We start from the raw sequence: 16,581 nt of genomic DNA, 5'->3' as shown, positions 1-16,581 counted from the left end.
TTGGCTATCTGGCACATTTTGCAGCCATGACATTTCATGAATCCTTTGGTTTTCAACCAGTCATCCTGTCGTTTTTTCTGGAAATGGCTGTGTATTAGGTGATCCTTTAGGTTTTTTGCACGCCTATATGTTATCGTAGGGTGCGTTCCCATGAGCTCCTTAACAGTATTGTCTAATTGTAACAACTTCCAATTCTTTCGAAGGATTTTGCCTATCTTTTCACTTTCTTGTGAATAATCAATGATTAGGCGAATTTTCTTCGTCTCAGGGTCATCCTCTTTATTTTTCCTCTTCAAACATTCCTCTCGTGTTTTTGTATTGCTTTTAATGAGACTGTTTCTCACTGTTTGTTGTGGGTATTTCCTTTTGATAAATCTTTCCATTGTCTTTTTGCTGTTCTTCTTCCACTCATCTTCTTCACTGCATATCCTACGGATTCTCAAAAATTCTCCGTACGGAATGCTGTTAAGTAATGTTTTTTGGTGGAAGCTGGTGGCTTCTAGTGTGGCATTTGTCGATGTTGATTTGCGGTGGAGAGTCGTATGTATTTGTTGATTTTTTACATAAATTTCTGTGTCCAGGAATATGATTCTCTCCTTACTCATGTTGTAAGTGAATTTAAGATTTTTCACACTGTTGTTCATTATCTGAAAGTATTCCTGGAATTCTGATTCTGTTCCATCCCAGATTGTTAATAAATCATCGATGAATCTCTTCCAACTCACCACTTTATTTACAGATAATTCAATTGTTGAGTTCCACGCAATTTCCTGCTCCCACCATCCCATAGTGAGACACGCATAAGATGGACTAAAGGAAAAACCCATAGCCGTCCCACTCCGTTGTTTGAAGATTTCTCCACCGAAGGTGAAAATATTTTGTTCTAGGCAAATTGTAAGCATTTCTTGTAGCATTTTGTTGTGGTTGTTAAATTCCAAAGTTCTCTCCTTTAAGAAGAAGTTGCATGCTTTAACAGAAAAACATCAGGATGAGGTAGAAACGAAGATTGACATATACAAATACATAAGGAAACTGAAATTAAAAAAGTTTTTTGCCAAATCAAACAATAAAAAAAGTACACAGGAGCTCAATGCGACCAATAGTGGAGATGAGGATGGATACACAATCTCTGACCTCCCGGCACTCGTAGTAGCTCACAACTTGGCGAATGAGGATGACAACATTTCCCTAACGGAAACACAAATTTTGAAAGAAATGGATATTGAACACAACAAGCATCCAAAAACAACTTTCAAGAACCCGTCGAAATTCTGTCCAACCCTACATCCTGGCAATAAAATTGATGCATTCCATGACCTAATCACTGCGGAACTAGAAAAATTGAAGAATGTCAATAACAAAAACAAAGAAAACCTAACTTGGGAGGAACGTCAAGCATTGAACTCTCTAAAATCGAACCTCAAAATTGAAATAAAACCAGCTGATAAAGGTGGGAATATTATGGTCTTAAACAAAACTGACTACATAGAAGAGGCCAATCGACAACTGCAAGATACCAAAAACTATACAAAATTGGAAGTCAACCCAATAGCGACAATGACAACAGAAATACATCGCCAAATAAGAACTTGGCAAGAAAGTGGGCTGTTAAGTCAGGAAGAAACCAAGTTTCTGACAGTAGAAAATCCTATAACACCTACTATCTACTTTCTGCCGAAAGTTCACAAGACATTGTTTAAACCTCCAGCTCGACCGATCATTTCCAGCTGTGGATCGCTGTATGAAAATATTGCCTCATATGTGGATCATTTCTTAGCTCCCTTAGTACCCACTCTCAACTCCTTCATTAAGGACACTGGAGACTTTCTTCGAATAATAATGGACACACAATGGCAACCAACTTATCTTTTAGCTACAATTGATGTAGTTTCACTTTACACGTCGATAAATCACCAAATAGGTCTTGAAGCAATTGCTTACTTTCTAAGACAGAGACCAATAGGGGAACTCAAACATTCTGCTATGCTATTGGACATGATACGCATATGCCTAACAAACAATGTGTTCCTTTTCAATTATGGAATATATTCCCAAAACTGTGGAACCGCCATGGGAGTTTCCTTCTCTCCAAGCTATGCTAATCTCACCATGGGATGGTGGGAGAAACACATAGCTTGGAGAGAAGAAAACGAACCGTATACTGCCAAGACTATTCTCTGGCTGAGATTTATTGATGATCTCTTCCTTGTGTGGAATGGAACCAGGGAAGAGTTGGTAGAGTACATAAGGATCTTGAATCAGAATAATGTGGGCCTACAATTTACTTTTAACATCCAAGATGAGGAAATAGACTTCTTGGACACAAAAGTATATATCAAAGACAACACAATGCACACAACCCTTTTTCGCAAAAAAACCTCTACGAACAGCATCCTGCATGGGACTAGTTTTCATCCAACATCCTTGAAATCAAATGTACCATATGGAGAGTTTCTAAGGATGAAATGTAACTGTTCTGAACCATCGGAAATGGAAAAGAAATTTGCAGAAACAGTTAACCGTTTTTCCCAAAGAGGATACAAGATGAAAACAATAAAAAGAGGAGAAATGAGAGCTCGAGAAAAAACCAGAACAGAGACACTGATAGTCAAGAAAAAAGAGGCTATTGGAACAACAAAGGAAGATAAACCACGCCTAATCTTGACATATTCAAAAGAAAGTGTAAACATAAGAAAAGCGGTCACCAAATACTGGAGTGTATTAAAAAAGGATCCTGACATTGGAAACACCATAGGAGATGCCCCCTTAATTTCTTTTAGAAAAGCACCATCAATTGGTGATATTCTGGTCAACAGCCATTTCATAAACAGAAGAGAAGAAACGTGGCTAGAAAAAAGACAGAAAGGATTCACCAAGTGCACATCATGCAAAGCGTGCAAGATTGGCAAAAATCTCAAATCCATAACAGATCCAAAAGGCCAACCCTTTGAAATACGGACCAAGATCACTTGTGAATCCCATTATGTTGTCTATCTCTTGGAGTGTGATTGTGGAAAGAGATATATTGGATCAACCATATGTGCCCTAAAGAAAAGAATGTTAGAACATATTAGGGCCATGCAAAACAAGGACCAAACGTATGCAATGGCAAAACACCTCATAACTCACAAAAACAAAACCTGGCTAAATGTGAGATATTCAGGACTGGCAATGATCCCTGACAATGAGAGAGGAGGAAATCGCCTGCAAAAACTCAGACGTTTGGAATCAAAACTAATAATAAAATTCAAAACCAAGACCCCGCAAGGATTGAACGGGGACGAGGAACTATATGTACATTTATGAACCAAACCAATATTCTAAACAATCACATGACTTGAAGTATGAAGACCTCCAATTGACTATGAGATTTTTCCCACAACAAAAAACTGTTTGAATCCAAAGTATAATAACTATATGAAATGTAAACTTGAAACTTGAACCAGACGTATTGATTCCTTTTAGTACGTATTGCTTATAATTTTGAAATGTATAGGGTTAAACTGAGAACATATGAAAAATTATGGAGAAAAACCTTTTGTTTGTTATTAACAGCGTTTATTTTAAATAATGTCAGAGTCCTGGAACAAGTTACAAGTCAATGACTTTTACAATTAGCACTCAGCTATCACCCACTATGTACAATACTTGTACATATATGCAGCAAGTGAGGTAACAACTCGACTTGCTTTGAAATGGTTTTATTCATTAAAGCCATAAGGCACTCAGCCGCCATATGCCATCCACATAAAGTCACCACAAAGGACTTAGATAACTTGTAAAAGGGACCTGACATGGTTTGTTTTCACCTAAAACTACCCCTCCCATAATGCATCCTAATTGCCACATGGGCAGGAGGGTATAAATAGTAAAAAGAAATAATGGACTTGTAACTACCGTGAGCAAGAACAGTAACCTGTTTGAAACGCGTAGGTGAGGAAGTTGTTTCCTTGATGGATTAAAAAGCTTAATCAAATCCTAGAAGAGTGCAGTGATTTATTTCAAATTGCTTTGCAAAAGTCTACACGAGTCTTGTCCTTGACTCGGCACCGGCACCAGCTGAATGGTCGCTCCTCCTGCAGCAAGGGGCATTTGCTTGAACATATATATATATATATATATATATATATTGCGCTTTGAGTGTGAGAATCAAAGACGTGCTGTCTCCTTCCTAAAGGGTGTGAGGGCAAGGGTATACACTGCTGCTTCCACATGTTTCAAAGATATCTTGCTTTTGAAATGCTCAACACTAAGGGAACATAACTATGCGCTTGGGAGTCGTGTCCAAACACATGACAAAAGGTGAGATTAGAAATTAGGCGTGTGGTTTCATAGGTGATACTTAGCTGCTATACCACAGCATTTTCCAGTGCTTTGAGATGCACTTCTATGGCAGTCGGTGCTTATCATTTTTATTCACATTTATTTTATTACAATCTTCTCTAGAAAGCATTACAGGGCAGAGTAAGGGAAAAACCATTTCTGAGAGATAACCACCAGAAGGGTATCTTAACCAAAGACACCTAATAATATTCTTCTCAAGTGTGACGATAGGCGCATTGCATTGATTTCCCTACATCTCTTTGAACCTTAAGGCAGTCATCCGGTACCCATGGCTATCTGTAACTTTGTAAAGCAAAGTCAGGAACCAGAAGAACAGAGGCCTAAGCAAATTAAAGTAACAACAGAATAATGTAGGTACTGTTACTCAAAACCTGACCTTTTCGAACCTCATCTCCCAATGGTTTCTCACACTTTACTACTCTCCAGGTAGTTTGTGCTGCCTTAATCCTCTGACCCTATGACCTAGAAGGGTGATTTTCTTCTTCTTAGATGCCCACTTCTGTATGTGTTGAGATAATATAGCTTTATGAGCAAAGTGCTCGTCCCTTCAACGTCCATCTGTTTCTTTCTTGTGTAGAGGTGTCTTTTTAGGTTGGATTAGATGGTGGCTGCATTGTAGATCCATCTCCTGCAAAAGCTCCACAGTCCAGTTCTATAGATGTCATACCTCACCAGCGTCACAACAGTCAGTCAACCTGAGATTGGCAGCTCTCTTGTTGTTTTCCAGGTTTTCAAGTCTATCCTCTTGCATGGAAACAGAGAATATGGAAAAGTTCTGGAAGGAGATCACTCTTATGTTGGTTAACTATTGTTGCGACACAATAGCATTTTTTGTTTCTCCTCCCTTTCATGTATTGGGCCACAACCTCTGCAGCTGTGACCCTAGTCGCTTGTTCTATCTAGGCTTCAGTGCCATGATTTAATTAACACTCTATCCTCTTTCTTGTGTGGTCCCACTGAGGAGGCCATCAAAGCCTTTCCAGTCCCAGAGAGGTTGCCACAGGTGTATCCTCCGCTGCGTCCGTCCCTACCTGGATTTAGGAGTAGGGGCAGAAGTGGTCCTATAGTGGAGCTGCAGATTTGGCCCTCCTTGCTGTAGCCACTATTGATCCAGCAGTTCCTCTGAGCTTTCTCAACTTGTCCTCTCCACTGGGATATGAAGCTCAGGCTGTCAGATCCAGAACCTCATGCATGCCTTGCCCTTATTAGTAGATCACATTAATCACCAGTTCTGCCTCAACTAGCAGTCGCCCTGTTGGCGAGGAAGGGGAGTAAATGTTCTGCCCTTTCGTTGCAACCGTAAATGGTTTTTTTTATACCCCTGTCAGCTCTTCACGGGCTGCAGCCGTTCTAGCTGATCTGAGTCACACTGCATTTGCTGGGTTAGTCACTGGGAGTGCCATCACTCCGCTGGTCCCTCATCAGTGAACCTGCATCGACCGTCCATCAATCAGCCTCTCACCACCAAAGTACTGACCTTTTGACAGACCTATTCACAGGATACCGTTTTCAGATGCCATCTTGGACCGGGGCTAGGGAACCAAAAAACAGAAGTGGCAAAAATGCTCAAACCAGCCCGCTCCATTAGTCTCCTTGCGCCAGCTCTCTCTCTCTTCATCCATACATACTCTTTCTCTACTTCTCTCCTCTCCTTTCTCTCTCTCTTCTCTGTCACTGATCACTTTCTATCTTCCCCATCCTTTCCTCCCTCTCTATCTGTCGAAGCCTCTCTGTGTCATCTGCAATTAACCTAACGATGCTGGGGAAAGTGACAGAGGAACCAGGAGCAGCCCTTGGCTCTCAAAACCGGCCTCAATGGTCCAGCCACCTCGGACATGCCTGGTGGAACACCTTTCATGACGATCCAGGTATCTCTGAAGCACTTCAAGTTTTATCCCATCCAAAATGGCCGGAGCACAAACTAGTGCTGTCAGGTCACATGAACATGTGCTTTATATAGGTCGGCATCAGGAAGATGTAGCTGTGGCCATATTTGTATTAAAATATAAAAATATCAAAATATGTATTTTACTGCAAGTTCCCTGATCAATGGTATTTAATATTGGTATAATACAAGCCTACAATCTCAGTATAAAACCGGTCTCTGTTTTCCTTGTTACATTTAAGTTGTGATGTCTCAAGTCACCTGCAATAAGAAAATACTGTAGCTTGCTCTACTGTAATAATTGATTACAGTTGAGTTGCAACATCATGCCTGAGCCAGCAGCCTAGGTGGAAAGGAGGTCACATAGTATCAGCCTCATTCCTTTATATGGTCACAGACCTCCTCTGTAACTTGCAATATCCTTACAATACCTGGGATCCTGCAACTCTGCCTATAAATGTAGAGACTCTGTCTATAATTTCTTTATAATAGGTTACTTGTGATGCACCCAGTCACCTATTATAAAGAATGTACACCAGAGCTCAACTGCTTTAGCTTACTGCAGTTGGGTTCATACATTCCAAAGCCAGAGCCAGTAGCTGAGAGGAAAGACAGGTCCGGTCACGGAGCTTAATCAAAGCAGCTGTTTCGAGACAAGCATTTTCAATGCAAATAGGTCTTGCATTTGTCAGAATTAGAGCTTTTGGCATTGTAAATGACAATGTCTTTTATCAATGTTTTGGTTTGGAATGTAGTGGATGTTTGAACAGAGACAAAGCTACTGCACTGCCTAGAGGACTTAGAATAAAGAATTACCACTGGGACCAGAGAAGCAGCTGCAGCACTGTCTAGAGGACTTAGAATGAGGAATTACCGATGAGACCAGAAAAGCACCTAGCAGCACTGTGTAGAAGACTTAGAATGAGGAATTACCGATGGGACCAGAGAAGCAGCTGTAGCACTGTCCAGAGGACTTAGAATGAGGAATTACCACTGGGACCAGAGAAGCAGCTGCAGCACTGTCTAGAGGACTGAGAATGAGGTATTACTGATGAGACCAGAGAAGCAGCTAGCAGCACTGTGTAGAGGACTTAGAAAGAGGAATTACCGAAGAGTGCAGAGAAGCAGCTAGCCGCACAGGCTACAGGACTAAGATGAGGAATTACCCCTGGGAACAGAGACACAGCTGCAGCACTGCCTAGAGGACTAAGAAAGGAGAATTACCACTGGGAACATAAACACAGTGGCCACATTTGTGACCAGATGAAGAACAAGATTTATAGCTCTGTTTACAGAAATGGAGCAAAGGAGCTCCGAGCGCGTGAAACTTAATACTAAAACCGAAAGATTGGGCGAAAGGGAGCTAGCAAATAAAGCCATATTTCTAACATTCCAACTTTGTGACTGCTCAACTGGACCTTCAGTGACCCAGAGTCTGTAAATCATAAGTGAAGGCTAAGGTGCAGAGGGGAGAACACGCGGAGAAACAATGGGTGGGAGAGGAAAACAGTAATACTGGTCAGCTGTTTGCATTTGCAACATTTCCAGAACATGAGGCAGGCAATCAGAAAAAATTGTGTGTGGAACGAACTGAAATGGGCAGAAGCAAAGTGAGCCATGTAACAGGGCCAGGTCGCTATGGGATGAAATGGACAGAAGCAAAATGAGCCCTGTAACAGGGCTAGTTGCTATGGGATCGAGCAACAGACCAAAAGGAGAGACAAATGGGCACAATTTACCATTCAAAAGTAAGGAATTTAGAATGGCAACTGGGGCAACCTATTACAATCAATGGGCCGGCTTGAAGCCCTTGTGCTGTATACACCAAGCCTCACAGAGATCGACCTAAAAAACAAAACATGGCTTTTCTTCCTTCTGCTCTGTTTTTCTAGCTCTACAGTGACATACTACTGCAGGTGTGTTTGTTTTTTAAATTGACTTTTATTAAACTGTAAACTGATTCTAATATCTTTTTCGCAACAAGTATCTTTTTTGATATGTTTAAGTTTGCACTACAGATTCTAATTTTTTCCTCATGCACACAATCATGCTCTCTCTTTCAGATGAAAGAGCCACACACCAAAGATTTAAGTGGTTTGGGCAAATGGTAATAGTGTGCCCATGAGTTTTGGAATTAAGTACCTCCTGCCTAATAAGAATTTTGTAAGTCACCTCAGTGTTCCATAAACCTATAAAGGGAAGTGGCCTTCGGCTTCGTTCCTCTATATAGTTATGGAACTCCTTGGTGATTTGCCATATCCTTTTAATGTATGGGAGCGAGTACTTTATCCCATATATAATGTATGGCAGGAGTTACTTTGTCCCATATGTTAAAGCCTGCCATGGAAACTGAACATAAGACACTTGGATGCCCTAAAGACCTCCCAATGCGTATTTTTACATAACGCAGGAATGCCGCCTAGTAGTCACTTCACAGCACTTTGTTGGTGTGCAAAATTGTCTCAAGTAAATTTAATGTATGCATTTTAGCTCAATGCAGATGCCATATTCAGAATGAGCTACACTTTATAGGATATGATAAACATTTATTCAGTTTAAATCAAATTTTATTTATGTTTAAATCAAATTTAGCAACTGTTAAGGAAAGAAACAGGTGATTTGGACCAAAAGAGTTTAAACTGGATAAGCAACACCAAGTTGAATCCTTGATACAATTATAAAATCAAGAAATTAAGAGATTTGTAGTAGAATTGTAAATATAGCCGTCGTAAGAGAAAACCATTCTTTCCCTTTAAGTGCGCAGTAGTAGGGCGTTATTAAGGAAGCAGAAAGAGAATAACTGCAGAAATAAATGAGGGGGAAACTGAGTTTTTTTCCCTTCTAAAATATAGTATAATTTGATGAAGAGGCCATAGAGCACTTGTCAACCGGCTGGATCGTTATGTTTTCTCCATAAAGAATGCCATTGTAGCCTGGTGAAATGAGGAGAATGTCAACTCTCATCTGGTGAATTAAAAACAAAAAACGTCAGAAACAAGCGGGTGAACACAATGAAAGCAGTACTACATGTTGGTAGGCACACAGTAAGGTGTGAGTGACATTTTGTGAGACCCCCCCCCCCAGCCTGGCAGGATATCGAGATAGAAAAAAAATGGTGTTGATATATCTTAAATGAAAAAGACCTCTGAACATCTGTTCTCCTGAAAATAAGCTGATAAAGAAGGGGGTGGGGGCTGCTGTGGTTCAGGTTTTCAGTCCAGTGCACTGATTCAGTGCCTCGAGCCCCGCCCTACGGGGGCCGCCCTGAGTCATTTCCAGGGATCTGACGGGAAGTGATAGGAGCGCAGACAGGAAGTGGCCGGAAGAGCAGGAAATGAGACCAGGCGAGGAGAGCACGAGGGGGGCGGGGCGCAGAAAGAAAATATCAGCTGTTTTGTTCATCACTCGGCAAACAGGGCTTAGAAATAGAAACACAGGTCGTTCCTTGTGGGAGTGTTAACAACGAATCCATGTGGGGAATCCCCCTGTTAACACATGGGCAATTTTTCATATGGACTCGGCGGAAATACCTCAAAAACTGAAGCACGGGGAAGTTTTCCTTGTCAACCTTCACATGCGCTCTAGTCCTCAACCGCCACACTCTGTTGCCCCCAGGTTCTCTGAAATGTAATTTTACATTCATTCCTCCTTACATTTTTCTTAAATCACGCCTCTACTGAGAAGCAGGATAAGAGAAGCAGAAGTTACTGTGAATATATCATCCACATCAGCAGTACTCCTTTCATGAGCCAAAGAAGAATAAAAGGCTGAGCTAGACTTTATAAACGTGTGACTTTCTGGTGTCTGGATGGACATTAAACTAACTTCTCAGCGGGGCATTACTTTTTACTGGTGCAGTGTGGCAATAGGCAGGCCTGTATCTGCAGTGCTGTGCTTTATGTCTAAACTGACATGATAAAGTGCCGAGGGTGAAACTGACATTTCCGCTTCACTAGTTCCCTATAGGAGGCCATCTGATCATTCCTAAACATATGTTTTTAAAATATTATCAAGCTTTGACTAATATTACTGAACTTAACACTCTTTGTAATACTAGCAGTACACTTCTTACCTTTCAAATGGATTAGTCCAACAAGATGGCAGAGAGTGTCTAAAAGCTCATGCCAAGCCATGTGCGGAATGTATCCAGAAGCACCAAATTGTGGGTGGTGTACATATTTGGACTTTTTACAAGACGAGTAACCAACTTAGGCATCGTGTGATTGTGAGAAAGTGGCTCTATATGTACTGGACCAAAGTAAGGTACAGTCTATAGAGTCCACAATCCCCAGAGGTATAACAGAGGTTAAAGTCAGGTCTGACCTTACTCTCTAAAGTGGTAGCTTGGTCGAGCAGTAAGGCAGTACCAGAGGACAGTGTAAAGCATTTGTTGTACACACTCAGTCAGCAAAAGGTTTCACACACCCAAGAACTGAACTCTAGGCCAATTGTTTTTATATCCAAAGATATAGTTGTTTTAATTTTAGAACCAACAGGTATCAAAATATACTTTTCTCGATATGAGTACTCTCATGTAATTACTTTGCAAAGAGGCAATAAACTTCGTAAACACAATAGGTACAATGGTTGCAGTAGGCAACACAATTCCAAACACAATTTAACATTGAGCTCAATGGGTTTTTCTACACAAAGGCAGCTGAGTACTTAATAGATTACTTTTGTAACTTCAGGACTGGATCCTAGATTCAGTCCTGGGGTCTAAGCTGAAAACAGTTTAGTAAAAACATTTTAGTTATTGCAGTGATTTTTAAAGATTAGAAAGGTATTTTAAAAGTTGACACTTGAAAACTTTTTAGTGAAAAAAAACTGGCAATGTTATCCAATGGAAGGAAATTCAAAGCACAGGTAAAGTAGGTTCTCGTTACTTTTGTAATCCAGTACTGGACTTCTAGGTTCAGCACTGGGGTCTCTACCTAAGACAGGTAAGTAATTACGTTTTAGTAGTTGGTACGATTTCTAAGAAATATTTGCAATTTTCAAAAGTAGACACTTAAAAGAATTTTCACAGAAAAACAGTCAATGGTTTCCTATGGAAGGAATTTAGATTACTAGCAAACACGCTTGTGATTACTTTTGCGTTCAGTACTGGGCTACAAGGTACAGTATTGGCTTCTCTCCTGATCACAGGTGAGTAATTCGAAATTCGTTATTCGGCTGATTTTAGATGAACATTTTAAAGTTTCAAAACTTCACACAGAAGATTTTTCAAGTCAAACCAGTCAATGTTATCCTATGGCAGGAAAGTGAGTCATTGTTTTTCAGGTGAGTACTCGACTGGCGAAGTTAAGGTTCTGGGCATAGACTCAGGGGTCCCCCAGGGTGAGGAAGGTACAGTTGGTACACCCTCAGCGGCACAGGGGCAGCCGGGTGCAGAGGTGGGTAGGCCCAATGTTATCCAATGAGAGGCAGGGGGCCTTCGGTTGGTGGCTGCTGGCTAGCAGGTCACGCGGCTGTGGGAGCTGGGCTCCTGGTCACTTGCTCAGGGCAAATGGTGAAGTAGGATAGGGTACAGGTTGCACTGTCAGGGGCACTCGGGCGGCTGGGTGCAGGGTGCTTTTAAGCCGTCGGGCGCTCAATGTTATTCAATGGCGATCTTGAAAAGGGAACAAAGGCAGTAGGCTTGGGGACGGAGGATCTTCTGGAGCGACCAACACTTCAAGGGGTAAGTTGGGATCTTGGAGGATAGGTAGGCACCCAGGAGTTGGGCACTGGGGCCAGGGGGTGCCGGGCGCAGGGGTGTCTTTTGATGTCGGGAAATCTAACCCCCTGCTAGTCGCGGTCGGAGAGGTCCTTTGTCCTGAGGCCGCAGGCGTCGTCGGGGTCATCGAGGAGGATCCTTGGGCACTGGATTCCAAGTCAGAATCGCCGGGGGGACGTTCTCAGGGTTTGATTCACTCCGGCACAGGCCAGGCTTGGCGGGTGCAGAGTGTGCAGGGTTCGCGGTTCCGGGCTGATGCCAGGGCTTGTTACTTGCTTTGAGCAGTACCACTGTTCGTGGGAGACCCAGGTAGTCAGAGTCATAAGGCAGTCAGGTCCTCCGGGGTTTTTGAGGTTGCTGACTACTGGAGATGCCGGGGTTTAACAGGAGCAGGTTCGAGGGTCGACAGGCCGGTAGGGCTGGGTCCAAATCAGTTGGTGTCTTTCTCTTTTTAGCAGCTGCACGGCAGGTCTTTGTGTTCCTTGATCTTCTTTCTTGTTTCGTAATCTGGATCTCTGGAAAAAGTTTCAGGGTGCCCCTAAATACTGAATTTAGGGGCGTTACAGGTAGGGCTAGGGCAGGGACCAATGGGTCTCTGTCCTGGGGTGGGTACACCCCCTAGCCTGCTCCTCCCCTGTGGGATGGGGGCAGGAGCCTAGCTGTGATTGAGCAGGGCTCTCCATCTCCAAGATGGCCGGGGCCCGGGGTCGTGCTTCACCTCGCCTCTCCCACCTGAGGGGGGGGTTGGCACAGGCTGGCACATCCCCTTTCTGACGTATGATTTCAGCCAGTCTTCCCGCCAGAGTGGGGGTCAGAACTGGTGGGGGCCAGTTACTGAGTACAGCAAGTGGTCTGGAGAAGCTCACAAAGGCTATTCCCAAAACAAAAGTTGTTTAAAAAACGATTTTCCCTTTCTGTGATTACTGTCTTTGCATGTGGTTGTTACAGTTTAAAATTGCAGGTTTGACCTGCCTGGGATTGCATATGTTATCACCTGTTTTGTGTTTTAAACTTGTGGTTTTCCCTGCCCATGATTGCTTGCATTTAACGTGTTGAATTGTGGGATTTGAAGTCCAACCTCTGTAGTTTGTCCCTCTCATTACTTGGTGACAAATCTGTTTTCCCTCCAAATTTCTCCTTTGCTCTGTGCTAAGACCTGTGTGTTAAAACCGTGCACCCCCAGCCACCATTTTTGTGTTCACAAACCCTATTTCTCATCCTGTGCCTCTATCAATATATTTAATCTAAATATACTTACTTCCTTTATGTATCTATATACTTTCAATGTACTTATGGAGCTATATATTTATCACTTTCTTCTAATTTAGCATTTCCAATGCACTAGCCTATTTCTCCGCTCAATATATCTTCTAGCCCAACCTTCTGACTCATCTCAAACTTCTTTCTACTACTCCTTCCAATTCACTACCCTATCTCTCATCCTATACATCTTTCAATATATCCTCTACATCCACTCTCTCATTTATCCCAAACCCCATACCACTACTATGATCGCCAAAATAACCCTTTCTAGACTTTCTCCTGCTCTACCCCTCCTTGCATCATCTGACACCCTTTTACTACACCGATCCCCTAAAACAAACCTTTCTAAACTCTCTCCTCTGACTCCTCCCCTCCAAAACCCATTTTTACTCATCCAAAAGCCTCTTCCTACTGCTAAGACCTAAAAAAAAATCCTTCATTCTTTTATCCCTCCACTATCCTTTTCAATCAAAATTAACAGACTAACATGTTCACTTCTCAAATTCCATATTCAGCTATGCTAATACACTGCCCAAATAACTGAATAACATATCTACTACTCAAATTACTTCATATTTATACTCTACTAATTTTTAACACTAATCCTTTATGGTTTCCGGAGTGGCGTGCTACTCGCCAGAAAAGCGCTTTAACACCCATCAGGGATAACAAGTGCTATATGAATGCAAATCTTTCTTCCCCTTTTATCCCTCTGCTATCCTTCTCACTCCAAGTAACAGACTAATATCCAACACTGAAATTACCTCATATTTCACCATATTAATTATTCACCACTAATACCCTTTATAGGCTTCCTGAATGCGTCAACAAGTGATAAATAAATACAAACCTTTGTCCTCCTCTATCCTTCTGCTATCATTCCAAATCCAAATAACTGACTAACCTATCCACCACTTAAAATGTACTTGCATGTTTCACTATACTTATTCAACACTAATCCTCTATGGGTCCCGGAATAGCGTGCTACCCGCCGAAAAAGCGCTTTACGCCTCGTCAGGGGTAGTAAGCGCTATATAAATGCAATTACAAAACAATACAATACCCAAATTCTGTGCAAAGCCTCTGAAGGGTACGAATATACCTCAACTCCTTCCAGATAGTCTCACTTGCATACCTTTGAGGAGGAAAGGGAACAGTGACCTTCTCTCCAGGTTTCAGTGGTAGATTTTCTCTAACAACTATCACGTTTTAGCTAAAATCTTTGCCCCATTTGGTCCCATTATTTTTTTTTTTTAAGTACTCCTTTGAAAGTGTTGACTTGCTGAACTTGCAAGCTCTATGATCTTGGTCCTACGCTTAGAGGCACTCCACTTCTTAGCCTGCACTTAAAGCACTAGGCTTTTAATTTGGACTGTTGGTACTCATCGCTTAGACCTTCAGTACAGAGCAAGCGCGTCCCTCAACTGCAGAGCTAACAGCAGTGCAGTTTAGGCCCTTATGGTAAGGATGGAATGCCAGCAGGCCCACAGAGTTTGAAATCTACTAAGGTAATCCAGCCTCTGGGAACAACAGGTAAGAGTGAAGCATCAAAGGATATGCAGTGCTGAATACTCTGCGGCAGAAGTCTCCATCGAGGCTCTTCAGGTGTTAATTGGGCAGTCTCTCTCACTTACTTTCCTCATGAGATACAACCAATCACCTACAATCATTCAGTAATGTATGTCTTTTTACTTTAAAAAGGGAGGGTCTCTGAAGCAACATTTTTTGGATGGACATTTATAATATCCTCCAAAAAATATCAACACTAAAAAAAGAAAGAAATATTAAAAACCACAAACGTATAGAATTGGGTCCTTTCTTGATGTTTCAATGTATATTAGTGTATTTAAAATTACATATAATGTTAATGTTAATGACCGTTTTGTCTCGTGGAGGCTGCAAGACCATTACTGTGGTTGCGCCGAGCCTATGAGTTCACTCGTCTGCGTACAAGTTTCTGCCATGTTCAGAGCTGACCGCTGTTGGTCACAGTGGCTTCTAACAGGAAGGTTCGTCCTTAGATGCTCTTCCTGTGGTGTCTATGCAACAGTGAAAACTCCTTTGATACTTACCTTACTGTATCGTATTCAATACCGCAGACTTCTTATGCTATATATTGTACAATGAATGATATGGAGAGTTACTCCCATCTTTTTAAACATTTTATTTTTATTTACAGTGTTACACAGAAAGAGGTACAGGGAAAATAGCAAATATTACTAGGTGTGGTTTAACTCTTACTGTTATATTAGAGGTAACACAGAGGGTGCACACTGATTGTTGCAATTGGTTGAATTCAGTTACTTACAGAAAAGGTTTTAGAAAGTTATTGTTTCCTTTATTTTTAGTTGAAGCCTCTACATTTGTGCTAATTTTATTATTTCTTAACTCCATTTTCACATTGACTCTTGTTGAATGATGGAAAATGCTGACTCTCCTGTTTGGTGTTTTCCAGTATCACTGTGAAGGATCTGAAAGCCATGCTGCCTCAGGTGAACTATCGAGTACCAAACATGAGATTCCTTCGGGACAAGCTCTTGGTGAGTAACAATTCTACATCTCTTGCTCTTCGTCCCATTTGACACTTTCCTCGTTCTCACTTCATTTTTATATAAATAGTATAACTAAAGATGCAAGGTCCATTAGAAACCCTTCATTCAGGCATCGAAATGGGTGAGGAAAAGCTTGTACTGTTGAGTCCAAAGAAGAGCTTTGTGGGGAAAACTGTTAAAAAAATTGAAAAGCCTTAGTCTAAATGGGAAAAGTCTGATTAGGGAGAGGAAAGTCACACAGGGACTAAACGATTGTCGGTGAAGATAAGCAGTTAATCAGTGTAGAAGTGCTATCTCTTATAATCTGGAAACCACCCCTTCTTCAGAAAATTGAGAACGATGAACCAGGTTTTCTCAGAGACTGCCCTAGAACTCACTTCCTCCTGTGATCAGGATAAATCCTTTTTAAGACAACTTTAAAAAATACTTTAAATTAGTACTTAGTCAACAGTACTACCTATCTTACAAAAAGTCTGTGTGTTGACAAGTACCGTATCGATGTGGACTTGAATGAGGAAACATATAAACTGTCAGTCTTTTGTTTAAATTGTAGAGCACAATTTGTGATATATTAATCTTGACCCCTTCTTTTTCCCCCTCCCTTATTGCTCCATTCTATATTGTAAATTGAGAAGATGATGACTTATCTTTTTAATTTTGTACGTATTATTCCGTTATATTGTTCTTCTACTCAATGTTTATTGTAATTTCAGCACACATTATCCACCATCTGTTCTTAACTCTTATGACCTTATTTAAAGTGCTGTTACCCTCTAGTGTCTGTTTCATGCTATTCAAAACTGTATACAAAAAAGAAA

General features: G+C 41.4%; 1 protein-coding gene across 1 annotated transcript in view; it reads left to right on the top strand.

Moving 5' to 3' along the window:
• LOC147724808 (1-phosphatidylinositol 4,5-bisphosphate phosphodiesterase gamma-1-like) overlaps positions 1-16,581 on the top strand; it is a 731,250-nt gene that overhangs the window by 268,072 nt on the left and 446,597 nt on the right. Inside the window, exon 6 of the mRNA XM_086966316.1 lies at positions 15,667-15,751. Within this exon, the coding sequence (XP_086822442.1) occupies positions 15,667-15,751 (85 nt within the window). The remainder of the gene's footprint in view (positions 1-15,666; positions 15,752-16,581) is intronic.

Source organism: Lissotriton vulgaris, chromosome 4_1 (genome assembly GCF_964263255.1).
Source record: "Lissotriton vulgaris chromosome 4_1, aLisVul1.2, whole genome shotgun sequence".
In the NCBI taxonomy this organism is placed as follows: domain Eukaryota; kingdom Metazoa; phylum Chordata; class Amphibia; order Caudata; family Salamandridae; genus Lissotriton; species Lissotriton vulgaris.
This window is presented reverse-complemented; position numbering and strand designations above follow the sequence as displayed.